Raw genomic sequence first — 13,669 nt, 5'->3', positions numbered from 1 at the left:
TCTACTTCACTTTGGTCTGCTAAAGTGGGACAGAATTATTGTGAGAATAGGCTCTTTTGTGAGGAAGAGTGTAAGCACCATCTTTCTCAGTGTTTTTGTGCTTCTGGGTCCAGCCTGAACCAGAAGTTACAGAGGCTAAAGATATATGTAATATAAGGAATAATGCTAACTGGTTGCAGTTTTGAAACCAGTTTGAATTTGCTCTGAGCTTTGTAAAAAAGCCTGTGTTGTTTTTTTTTTTTTTTAAACCCAAATCAGTTTACCCATTTTCTCACACACACCCACAGAATTGTGGAATATCAGGGTTAGAAGGGGCCTCATGAGATCATCTAGTCCAACCCCCTGCTCAAAGCATGACCATTCCCCAGATCCCTAAATGCCCCCCTCAAGGATTGAACTCATAACCGTGGGTTTAGCAGGCCAATGCTCAAACCATTGAGCTATCCCTCTCCCCCTCCTAGTTTCACAAAAACATTTGAAAGATCTTCTTTGTTTTTTTTTTTGTCCCCGTGCAGAACAAAAACAAATTTGAAAACCTTGAAAGTTGCTGTGAAACAGAATTGCTGTCCTATGGACATCTCTAAACATGAGGGTATAATTTGGACTCTTCAGACTGAGTCACATACCTTTATCACATGATGCTTTTCATGACGTATAGGTATCTTAAACATTTGGCACCAATATGTTGTGTCTTTGTCTGGTATAGGCACCTGTCTTAATAAAAAGGGAAAGAAAACACTAATATAAAAGTCAAACTTTTTTCATGTTTCTTCAATCCCCACCTCTTGCCCCCACCTCTACCCTATCTCCAAATAAAAACAAAACCCAAAGTAACTTACGTCTTGGTTTGTCAAGTCAAAGTATGCCAAAGAGGCAGATATAACATTCTTTTTCTCAGGGTTCAGTAAACGTAGACTCTTTGAGCCGCGATTTGATCCATGGTAATTTTGACCTGCTTCTCCCATGTCTTTGTGGTGATAGGCCCATATCACCCTTACTGTGCTCTCCTTGAAAACAAAAATATTTTCTATCATAGCGAACTTTCTAAAGTTAGAAGATTAACATACCAAAATGAATGATTTGATGCAAGTCTTTCTGCTTGTTCAGTCATCTTTAATGCTATTGTCAGTGAGTACATATTTTAAAAGTGCATAAAAAGAAATAAATAGTCTATTGCAGCCACTATGCAGTAAATAAAAGAACTTAACATGGACAGTAAACATATTTAAAAAAACTGCTCTGCTTAAACAAAGAGAAAATACAGAAATTAAAATATAAAGTATGTTTTTCCTGCTATATGCACAAATTTTCCAGAAATTCAGCTTTTTGTACTGAGGTCAAGCATGTAAGACTCAGTATGAAAGAAATTTCAGAAAGGTCTGAGAAACAGAAGGGGAGGGAAAGAAGTTGGAATTTGACTTTAACTGCCTATGCCTACTAAAATACATCTAAATATAGAAATTTTACATGATTAATCTAAGCCCTAAAATGAAATTTTTGGAAAGTTTGTGCATATAGCTGGATAAACACATTTGGTAGTTGAATTTCTGTAGTTCTTTTTCTTTTTTTAATCTGAGGAGTTTTTGATAACTGGCTTCAACATCATGGTACATTTTTATGTACTTGATCTATATGTATCTGTCTATATAAAAGCAGAACACCTTACCGTTATACTCTTATCATTTGTGTCACAAGTGTGTAGCTCTCTGCTAAAAGCCAATATTGTATGTGTACTGTTTTCCATGGCATACTCAAGATGGTAATCCTGTTGAGAATCTCTCTTCAATGCTCTGTTTGCATCTGTAAAATAATCCTGTTGAAAATACAAAATAAAAACAACTTGCTGTAATTCATTATAAAATGATCTCTGGTATTAAACCCAAAACATATCTTTATGTAAAATATTGAAACTACAACAATTGTTTGTTAAAGGATTTATTGTAGATGAGATTGGATAATTCTCTAGGTAAAAAGTCATCCAAGTCTTTCTCCAGCAGGTGAACCTTACTAGTAAACATCTGAGGCTCAGGAACTTAAAGCAGATCCTTCTTTAACAATAGTATAAATTTACTGCTTGTGCCTAGACACCTAGAAAAAACAAATAGGATACTTAAAAGATAATGAGCAAATTCATCTTTACTGTAACTTTACTGATTTCAGGACAGCAAGAATCGATTTCACTTAATGTTTATATCAAAAGCACTTCCTCTTCCTCTCTCCCCACATTTTAGTCTTTACTATTTTTTCTCATGAAAAAATTGGGGGAAAAAAATCTAAAAGAAATCTAAAAATCTAAACAAACCAGCCACTCTAGCTTTAACTACTGTGGTTTTTTGGAAAATTACCATTAAACGGCAAAATTCATCTTATGATGGCATAGTCTTGTTTACACCTCTATCAGTTAAAAAAGCCCCTCAAATGTTTTCAGTGTATTTTTTAAAAGAAAGATCAGTCTTCAGTGTAGCAGACATATCATATAATTGCAGACTTCAATAATGTCACATCATTAACCTCTTCACCCTTGAATTCTTTGCTGCCATGTGCAGCTGCTTGCTAGCTGTGCCTCATTCCCACAAGATGACACATCCTCTCATATTGACAGAGCCCCAATCATGTGGTGTTCAAAAAAAAAAAAAAAAAAAAAAAGGCCTTCCATAGGCTCAGGGACAAGGGAGCAGCATAGTCTTAGTTGCCCTTCTTTGAGTTTTAGGCCTTTTCTGTGCCGATATTTTGTTTTTCGCTACTCTGTGCGCTGAACCTTGGAGGGGAGCAGCTGGCCTGTGGTTAGGAAAACATCAAGAGAAAACTCTTTCCCAGCATATGCTAGTGTTCTCTCTGTTACCAAAGGATTTTGTTTGAAGCAGAATTTTTTAACTAGTAGATGTGCTTCTGGGGCTAAATGTGTTTTATGTGGTTTCTATGACTTGCATGCTCCAGCCTCCAGAGAGAGAGAGAGAGAATCTCTCACCTGAATATGCAATTGAGAGAGTTTTAAAAGTGCACATGCAAGTGTTTAAAAATTATATTCAATGCAAAACTTGAGGCTGAACTGAAATCTCTTTGAAAATCTGGCTCCTGGTCAACAGCAACTAAATCAAAATCTTAGGTGAAATCTTGGCCTCAGAAAAACTCACATTTAATTAATGAGTCCAGGATTTCACCACTCATTTCTGAAGTGTCCCTTTTTCTCTCTCATTATCACCATAGAATCTGAGAGTGGAATTTGGCTCATTATGCATGTTATAGATTGATATGCATAAATATGTATGCATCTATATATCTTGAACGTGGAGCACTCAAAAGTTAGGACATGCCAGATTTAATGTTGCCTGTGAAAACTTAACTGGTCCCTCTTCTGTATATGCACTATGACATTAATTACAGGAGCATATTTTTTCCACAGGACTCCTGCCTCATCCAGTGCACAGGATGGACTATGTTATGGGGGTTTCAGAGTTACAGCCGTGTTAGTCTGTATCCGCAAAAAGAACAGGAGTACTTGTGGCACCTTAGAGACTAACAAATTTATTAGAGCATAAGCTTTAGTCCACGAAAGCTTATGCTCTAATAAATTTGTTAGTCTCTAAGGTGCCACAAGTACTCCTGTTCTTCTTTATGTTATGGGGATGAATCAAGCCTGTATAGTGTTGCTTGTAGGAACCCTGCTTCATTTGCTACAGAAGTTGGATGGTGTATAGCAAATGTGGCAGAGGGCAGCAGGAAGAGAAAGGATGGACTCTTGGTTAAGGAAGTTGAATCTGCCCTGGAGAACTGGATTCTATCCTTGCACGTGCCACAAAGTTTCCATGTGATGCTTGGCAAGTCACTTACACCAAACTATTCACACATGGACACTGTTTAGTTTTTATTTTATGGTGTCCAATTTGAGTCCCTGAGGTTGACAACTGAAGTCAGCATAGCTGTGCTTTCAAATTAAAGTGTTTGATAATGGCGATAATAATGTGCCCTTACCTCACAAGGGCATTGTGAAGATTGATTAATTAATTAATTAATGTTTGGAAAGCACTCGGATACTATAGTGATGAGCACCACAGATAAGCCCATGAAGAAATTCACAGTTCTGTATGCAGAGCAAGGTTTGAGTAGTGTGCAGTAATAAGGCCTGGGGCCACACATTGAACAATGAGGAAAACACAAATTATGGAATAGCTGCTCCTTCATCGACCACTGTCCATCCTGTGCACTGAATGAGGCCAGGGTACAAGCCACAATAAAAACAAATTTTAAAACCTCATACGTTGTCACAAAATGAAATAATTGTTTTCCGGACAGCCCTATGCATGGCTAGGTATGAGTATACATGCAAAAACAGGTATGTGAGTGTGTGTGGATGAGAAAAGTCACAGAATCAGCAGGAGTGTGAGCTGAGAAGAGGAGCAGAGGAAGCAGCTGAGAGATCTGGGGCCTATGTATGTGTGCTGAGAGGAAGGGAATAGATGGTTGGGTTGGGTTGGGTGGTGGGACAGAATTGCTGGATTGTTTTACCAGGTGGAATTAACGAAGCTGCTTTGGGGTCTGTACTGGGGGAACAGATGGGTGGGTGGGTGTTGAGTGGAGGTTTGCTTGAGGAACTGGGGTGTTGTGTTCAGTGATTAATATATTTTTGTTGAGTTGAAACTATGGACTTTTTTCCATTCAGATAGTTACAAGGGATTAGATGGATTTGCAGTGGGGTGGACGACCCACTTCCAAGTTTTGCTTGAGTCCTATCCAAATATTAAAATCCTGTCCTCTGCATCACTGAATTAGGCATAAAATATGCCAATAAGGATAACTGATGATAATAATACAAGTGTCAACATAACTATTTCATTCATCCTATATGAATGGAGAGGGACGGTCACACATCTGCACAATTTACAGTGAGTGATGTCTCAGTTTGATTCTATAAGGGAATGGTGTTTGGGAAATATCACCATATCGATGTGTTTTTCAGCATCTAATAAGGGTGAGAAAAGCTGGATTCAGTCATTACCTGTACAAATCCATTCACTCATTTACCACTTTTGGCACGGAAAAAGCCCAGTATTTACTAAACAAACGTATCCAGCCATTAGCTTGGGAGCAATTTATATTTTTGGCTAAATCTTTTAGTTCCGTGGCTTTCACCTTTCCAGACTACTGTACCCCTTTCAGGAGTCTGATTTGTCTTGCATATCCCCAAGTTTCACTTCACTTAAAAACTACTTGCTTACAAAATCAGACATAAAAATACAAGTGTCACAGCACAATATTAATGAAAAATTGCTGACTCTCATTTTACCATATAATTATAAAATAAATCAATTGGAATATAAATAGTGTACATACATTTCAGTGTATAGGTATATAGAGCAGTATAAACAAGTCATTGTCTATCTGAAATATTAGTTTGTACTGACTTTGCTAGTGCTTTTTATGTAGCCTCTTGTAAAACTAGTCAAATATCTAGGAAGTAATGTATCCCCCAGAGATCTCTGTGTACCCCCAGAGGTTCATGTACCCCTGGTTGAAAACCACTGTTTTAGTCAATCCTTTTGTCTTTGGAAGATCTGCCATCATAAACATGGAGGACATATGGATCTGGAGATACACCTCTTTGGGCGGGGGGGGGAGAATAAGAATAAACAATGTAGGGCCTGTTCCCACATTACTGATAGAATCGAACTTCCCACTGGCTTCTCAGGTTACTAGTGTGGAGGCTGCTCCCTAGCACAGGACTTGTCCACACTTATAAGTTTACTGGTACAACTATGTCAGTTAGGGGTGTGATTTTTACCTACCCCTGGTGTGGACACAATTATAGTTGTATAAGGATGCCGTATACCAATATAAGTACTTTTATGCCAGTACAATTGTGTCCACAGTAGCGGGGTTTTACCACTTAAACTATACAGATATAGTTAAAGCAGCTAAACTTTCTATTGTTGACAAGCCCATAGTGGTACATGCTATTCTAAATATTAGAGAGATGAAGCACAGATCTGTGGTCAGAATGAAGCCCTCAGTATAAGATTTCTGTATCAATCTTAACAGCACGGAAAAAATATGGTCTGGTTTGCTGATTCTGCACTTACTATTCATCCATTATAATAAGGGCTTAAGGTCCGAGTCTCTATTTCTTTGCACCTCTGGGGATATTGCCATGCAAAATAAGTGCAAAGTGCATATAAAAACACTATCAAATCAGACTGGTAGTGTTTTATACCCACTTTACACTGGTGTAAATGATTACAGAGGAGGAAGCAAGTGGAGAATCAGGCCCTTTCTTTCTTCTGTGAAATCTAGCTCTCTTGCCCAATGGTAAACCAAATTTTGGTTGTTTATAGAATTTCTGTTGAAAACTTGCAGTACTATAGGTTAATCCTTTGGAAGTAAATATTATTAGTCTTGACACATGATAGCACAGACTTTTTCTTCTTTGGGATATTTTACACCCTTTGAAAATAATATAAGTATCTTAAATATAACAATTCTTCTGCATTTTCTATAGTAATATTGCATAAATCAGTCTTAGCAAACCTTAGCACAGACTTTACATCAGTCGAATACTTAGATAGCATTATCACAATATGCTGTTTAGAAATTAAAACAGCATATGGAAAGTTAACAATCACACAGATTATACAAGTTGTTGTGTATCATTTACAACAGATGAAGGCAATGATGTTAAATTGGTTCTCACATTCTATTGACCTGTATCACTTTCATATAAGAGCTTTGCAATGGACATGTTTCTGATTGGCACTATACAAAACAGCATGGAGAGTAATTTCTTATAGATGTAATAAAAGCTGTAAATAGGCTGTTTTATCCTTGAAGAATGTAAGCACAGCTGCACAAGGAATCTTGAGAAAAAAAAAATATTACCAGCTGTCATCACACACTTGAACAGGTGTTTATAGAGAAAAAAGCAACCCTCAACATCTTTACGATGTCCAAGACTGTTTTGTTTATGATATCCATTACCTATAATAAATTTTACATAGCATCTTTCAACCCAAAGGATCATAAAGTAATTTACAGACTATGGCCCTATCCACAGGTTCAATGTGTGAGCAGACTGCAAGATTTATAAAAGTTGCCATGTTCTTCCTCAGAGATCACCAAATTTCAATGCTAATTAGATTAGTGTAGGGGGGCATGTCAGGGTCAAACGATAGGGAAGAGGCATGGACAAAGCTAGATGCACTCCAGCTATTCCCAGTTTAAAGACCATTGTTCGTTAGTGGAGGTTAGACCTGCCCTGAGATTGCTTTAGCTTGGGACAGAGTTGGAGATGAGCTGGGCAGAGAAGCAGGAAGCTATAACCTAGCAGGAAGTAAGCACAGCACAGAATCTGACTCAGAATATCTAGGAAGGATAAACTGCTCCAGAAAAAGAAAGAACTGACCAAAACTTTTGTCTGAAATCTGCAACAAACCAACCCTTTATTTGGAACTCTAAATCACGTGGTTAACCTTTTTATTATTAATTACTATTAATATTATCTTTCATTCAAATGGAATCCTGCAGTTCTTGGTTCCAGCAGCCACTGGATAATATCACAAGAAAAGCTGTTTTCACATGGTATCTGACAGGAACCATATAGAACATAATATTACAAATAAGCAAAACAAACTTTTTTCAATAAATGAATTCCAGCTTGAATTTAGAGCAATGACTTTACTCAGTTCTTATTTTATTAAAAATAAAGTAGAGTGACCAACAGAGAACTAACAAGAAGGAAAAGTCTGCAAGCCTCAATCACTGTGTCACAGTAAGAACATTATGAGATCATTCTGGTTGACTGATAATGATGTAACAGGTCCCAAATGACAAATAATATTCTATAGAAAGCATAGACTGACAACAATCAAGCAACTGCAGGAGGTGTACAAAGTAACTGTCCAATAGCCAATTCATTTGCCACCTATAACCAGTTTGTTCAGAATTAATTATTTATGGCTGATTATATAAACAGTAGATTAAATAAACTATGCTTCACTACTACAAAAGCCAAATCTTGTTCGTATGAGCAGTCCCAGCAGGCTACATTCATTACTGGTATAACTCTGATTAAGTTAGTGGAAGTACACGAAGGTGAATGTGGCCCACTTACTTCAGCAGAACTGTCATTTGAGTAAGGAGAGAAGGATTTTCCCCCAAATATATGTATTTTTTTTTTAAGATAGAGAGAGAAAGAGATACATGCACTTCTTCCAGTTTTTAGGGTTTTTTGACATATTAGAAGGATTTGTTTATAATATATGTGTGTGTGTGTGTATGTGTGTACACACACACAGATATAAATAGAATATAAACAAGCCATTCTTATATGTCAAATAAACCTACAAACTGGAAGGTGCCAATAATTTTCATTCTAAATCCAATTTCTTTTATCCAGGTGAGTTCTGTCACGGATCTGTATATTCTGCAGCAAGACGGACCTAAATTCTGCAGACACCCCTTGGTTTCTGTGGAACCCTGTGGCAGTTGATGAAATTTTGCATCAGACTAAGCGCTGGTCTACACTACGGGATTAGGTCGAATTTAGCCACATTAGGTCGGTCGATTTTATAATACACAACCAACCCAGTTCCATCAACCTAAAGGGCTCTTAAAAACAACTTCTGTACTCCTCCCCGGCAAGGGGAGTAGCGCTAAAATTGACCTTGCTGGGTCAAATTTGACAGCACTTTCAACTCCAATGCACTAGCCAGATACACAGGAAAAGCCCCAGGAAATTTTGAATTTCATTTCCTGTTTGGTCAGCGTGGCGAGCTCAGCAGTATAGGTGACGATGCAGTCCCCCCAGAATCGCAAACGAGCTCCAGCATGGACCAAATGGGAGACACTGGATCTGATTGCTGGCTTAGGCACAACTCCGATCAAAAAGAAGAAATGCTAATATATATGCCAAAACCGCACAGGGCATGATGGACAGAGGCTACAACAGGGACACACAGCAGTGCCGCATGAAAGTTAAGGAATTCAGGCAAGCCTAACAAAAGACAAAGGAGGCAAAAGTTACTCCAGGTCAGAGCCCCATATATGCCACTTCTATGATCAGCTGCATGGCATTCTGGGGGGGACCCTACAACTACCCCACCACTGTCCATGGACACCTGCAAGGGGGAGTCTCATGCAACATGGAGGAGGATTTTGTGGATGAGGAAGAGAAAGAGGAGAATGTACAGCAGGGAAGAGGTGAATCTGTTTTCCCTGGCAGCCAGGACCTTTTCATCACCCTGGAGCTAATACCCTCTCAAGGCAGGATCCCCGACCCTGAAGGCGGAGAAGGCTCCTCTGGTGAGTGAACATTTGTAACTACAGTACAGGGTTTAAAGCAATAGTGTTTAATGTTTGATTTGCCCTGAAGACTTGGGATGCATTTGTGGCCAGTACAACTACTGGAAAAGTCTGTTAACGTGTCTGGGGATGGAGTGGGAATCCTCCAAGGACATCTCCATGAAGCTCTCCTGGAGGTATTCTGAAAGGCTTTGCAGAAGGTTTCTGGGGAGGGCTGCCTTATTTCGTCCTCCACGGTAGTACACTTTACCACATCAAGCCAGTAGCAAGTAGTCTGGAATCATTGCAACACAAAGCATGGCAGCGAATGGTTCTGGATTTTGGTCGCATTCAAGCAACATTCAGTCTATATCTTTCTGTGTTAGCCTCAGGAGAGTGATATCATTCATCGTCACCTGGTTGAAATAGGGGAATTTTTGTAAGGGAACAGTAAAAGGACCCCGGTCATGCTGAACTGTTTGCACTTGACTAAAAGGGATCATCCCAGAGAATAGCCACGCGGTGGGGTGAGGGGGTGGGGCGTGCTGCACATCCATCCAAAAACTGCAGCCCCTCCTTTTAAATGGCAAAACCAACCAGTATTGTTTGTTATGGGAAAGGAGAGTGCTGCAGTTCAAAACCATTCCCACATATTATGAAGGCATTAGAAGCCAACCCCACGTACCCTTTGGCTTACTATGGCTGCCTGGAAACCAAATTCTGTTGCCCAGCTGTGTGTGATGTGTCACCATACCAGCAGGTGCTCAATATAAAAGGCAAAATGTGACCTTGTACCTAAAGCACATGTGCTATCTGCTGCGAATTGCTTGATTCACTGTGAAAGAATCTCCCTTTTGTTCTCAGAAATGTATCATCTTAAATGTTACTCTCCCTTTTTATCGGGTGAAAATATTTCTATGCTACCCCTATCATCTCCGTCCCTGAAGTTATCGCAGATTAGAAGGTGAAAAAAATGCACTCGCGATGACATGTTTTCCGAGCTCATGCAGTCCTCCCGCACTGATAGGGCACAGCTCAATGCATGGAGGCATTTAAGTGGCAGAGTCCAGGAAAGCATTAAGTGAGCGCAATGAGAAGAGGCAGGATGCAAAGCTGAGGCTAATGGGAGAGCAAATGGACATGCTCAGGCGTCTAGTGGAGTTGCAGGAAAGTCAACAAGAGCAAGACTGCCGCTGCGTCCACTGTATAACCCCCTACCCTCCTCCCCAAGTTCCATATCCTCCTCACCCAGATGCCCAAGAATGCAGGGGGAGAGGCTCTGGGCACCCAGCCACTCCTCACAGAGGATGGCCGAAGCCACAGAAGGCTGTCATTCAAACAGTTTTGATTTGTAGTGTGGCTACAATAAGCAATGTGGCCTTGTCCTTCTCTCCTCCCCTCCTCCACCCCACTCAGGCTACATTGTCAGTTCTCACTTTTTTAAAAAAATAAAGAATGCATGGTTTCAAAACAATAGTGACTTTATTTCCTTTGCCAGCTGTGATCGAAGGGGGGAGGGTGGTTGGCTTACAGGGAATTAAAATCAACAAAGGGGGCGGATTTGCATCAAGGAGAAACACACACAACTCTCACATGGTAGCCTGGCCAGTCATGAAACTGGTTTTCAAAGCCTCTCTGATGTGCAGCACACCTAGCTGTGGTCTTCTAATCGCCTTGGTGTCTGGCTGCTCAAAATCGGCCTCCAGGCGATTTGTCTCAAGCTCCCACCCCACCATAAACATCTCCCCCTTACTGTCACAGATATTATGGAGCACACAGCAAGCAGCAATAACAATGGGAATATTGGTTGCGATGAAGTCTAACCTAGTCAGCAAACAGCACCAGCGAGCTTTTAAACATCCAAAAGCACATTCTACCACCATTCTGCACTTGCTCAGCCTATAGTTGAACTGCTCCTTACTACTGTCCAGGCTGCTTGTGTCTGGCTTCATGAGCCATGGGAGCAAGGGGTAGGCTGGGTCTCCAAGGATAACTATTGGTATTTCAACATCTCCCACAGTAATTTTCTGGTCTGGGAAGTAAGTCCCTTCTTGCAGCTGTTCAAACAGCCTAGAGTTCCTAAAGATGCGAGCGTCATGCACCTTTCCCAGCCATCCCACGTTGATGTCGGTGAAACGTCCCTTGTGATACACCAGTGCTTGCAGCACCATTGAAAAGTACTGCTTGTGGTTTATGTACTGGTTGGCAAGGTGGGCTGATGCCAAGATAGGGATATGCGTTCCGTCTATCACCCCACCACAGTTAGGGAAACCCATTGCAGCAAAGCCATCCACTATGGCCTGCACATTTCCCAGAGGCACTACTCTTGATAGCAGAACGTCAGTGATTGCATTAGCTACTTGAATCACAGCAGTCCCAACAGTAGATTTGCCCACTCCAAATTGATTCCCGACTGATGAGTAGCAGTCAGGCATTACAAGCTTCCACAGGGCTATTGCCACTCACTTCTCAACTGTCAGGGCAGCTCTCATCTTGGTATTCCTGCGCTTCAGGGCAGGGGAAAGCAACTTACAGAGTTCCAGGAAAATGGCCTTATGCATGCGAAAGTTTCACAGCCACTGGGAATCATCCCATATGTGCAACACTATGCAGTCCCACCAGTCTGTGCTTGTTTGCCGGGCCCAGAATCGGCATTCCACTGTATCAACCAGCCTCAATGCTGCCATGATGTCCCAATTGCCACATCCCGTGCTTTTAGGAACATCTGTGTCCATGTCCTCCTCACAATCGTCCTCATGTTGCCGTCCCTTAGCCAGGTTCTGCACATACTGCAGTATAATGCGCGAGGTGTTTAAAATGCTCAAAACAGCAGCAGTGAGCTGAGTGGGCTCCATGTTTGCCGCGCTATGGTGTCTGCACGGGTAAACCAGGAAAAAAGGCGCAAAATGATTGTCTGCAGTTGCTTTCACAGAGGGAGAGAGCGAGGGAGGGGAGACTGACGACATGTAACCAAAACCACCCGCGACAATGTTTTTGCCCCATCAGGCATTGGGAGCTTAACCCATAATTCCAATTGGCAGTGGAAACTGAGGGAACTGTGGGATAGCTGCCCACAGTGCACCACTCTGTAAGTCAATGCTAGCCATGGTACTGAGGAGGCACTCCGCCAGCTTAATGCGCTTAGTGGGGACAAACACAATTGACTGTATAAAATCAATTTCTAAAGATCGACTTCTATAAAATCGACCTAATTTAGTAGTGTAGACATAATCAAAATATCTAAGGGTATTACCTACACAGAGAGAAGATACTGGATACTGGAGGGCTCTTTGATTTAGCATATAAAGGCATAATAAGATCCAGTGTCTGGAAGTTGAAATAAGACAGTTTTTTTAACTTTGAGGATAAATAACCAACAGAACAGGTTCCCAAGGTACCTGGTAAATTCTCCACCACCTGGAGTCTTTACATCATGATTAGCTATCTGTGTAAAAGATCAGATCTTGTTCAACCGTAAGTTATAGAGCTAGATGCAGGACTGTCATTAAAAAAAAACTAGACTACACAAAGCATGTGACAATATGCTTTAGGGGAAAAAACTTCACTGCGTGGGGGTGCACAACCTAGGATTCTTTAGTCTGCAGATGAAGTAAATGCTAGTCAAATGGCATCTGAACTGACTATCTTTCAGGTGGACTTAATGTTGGAGATTTATGCATACCTCTCAGCTGTTCCTTATCATTAGGAACATCCCTCATTCTGGATCCAGATTTATAAGGTAGATGTTATTTTGTTTTTAATTACTTGAAATTATTATGAGGAAGACTTTCAAAAGCACCTAAGGGATTTTGGAGCACAGTTGTCAAGGAATTTTGGAGCACAAGTCTCATTGACAACTGTGCTCCAAAATCCCTTAGGTGCTTTGGAAAAATCTCCCCCATATAGCATTAAAAATAAGGATTTTAGATAACTAAATTATATTATACATGTGATATCATATCATAACTATATTTCTTGTGTTTCCACTTAAGTGTTTTTGTTCACATTGTGTCCTATATATGAAACTGTATGGGTTAATGAAGAACTGTAAGAAAAATCTCATCTTCTCCTTGTTTCATAAAGACAACAAAAGTACTATAAATAAGGATATGATTTGATCATGGCAGATATGGAGGTCACTGATTCTGTGACTTTCCGGGACCTCTGGGACTTCTTCCACAGTGGAAGGACTGAAGCAGCTGTCAGCCCCAGATCAGCCCCAAGCAGCAGCCCCAAGGCTGAAGCTGCGGCTAGGGTGAGCAGATCAGCAGTCCAAAATATCAGGATGGGGGGGAGGGGGAAGGGGGGGGGGGGGAAAAAAAAAAAAAAAAGCGTTTAAAAGGGGCCAGGGGCATTAGCAGGCCCCGGCCCCACGTGCTGCCCTCCCCGCGGAGCCTCC

General features: G+C 40.7%; 1 protein-coding gene across 1 annotated transcript in view; it reads right to left on the bottom strand.

Moving 5' to 3' along the window:
• Positions 1 to 13,669, bottom strand: part of MOXD1 (monooxygenase DBH like 1) — a 93,094-nt gene that overhangs the window by 66,554 nt on the left and 12,871 nt on the right. The window contains exons 2-4 of the mRNA XM_034765640.1: positions 1,667 to 1,813; positions 840 to 1,007; positions 627 to 710 (exon numbers count right to left, since the gene is read on the bottom strand). Of these exons, the coding sequence (XP_034621531.1) occupies positions 627 to 710; positions 840 to 1,007; positions 1,667 to 1,813 (399 nt within the window). The remainder of the gene's footprint in view (positions 1 to 626; positions 711 to 839; positions 1,008 to 1,666; positions 1,814 to 13,669) is intronic.

This window comes from Trachemys scripta, chromosome 3, assembly GCF_013100865.1.
Source record: "Trachemys scripta elegans isolate TJP31775 chromosome 3, CAS_Tse_1.0, whole genome shotgun sequence".
Lineage (NCBI taxonomy): Eukaryota > Metazoa > Chordata > Testudines > Emydidae > Trachemys > Trachemys scripta.
The sequence above is the reverse complement of the archived record's forward strand: the minus strand, read 5'-3'. Positions and strand labels throughout refer to the sequence as shown.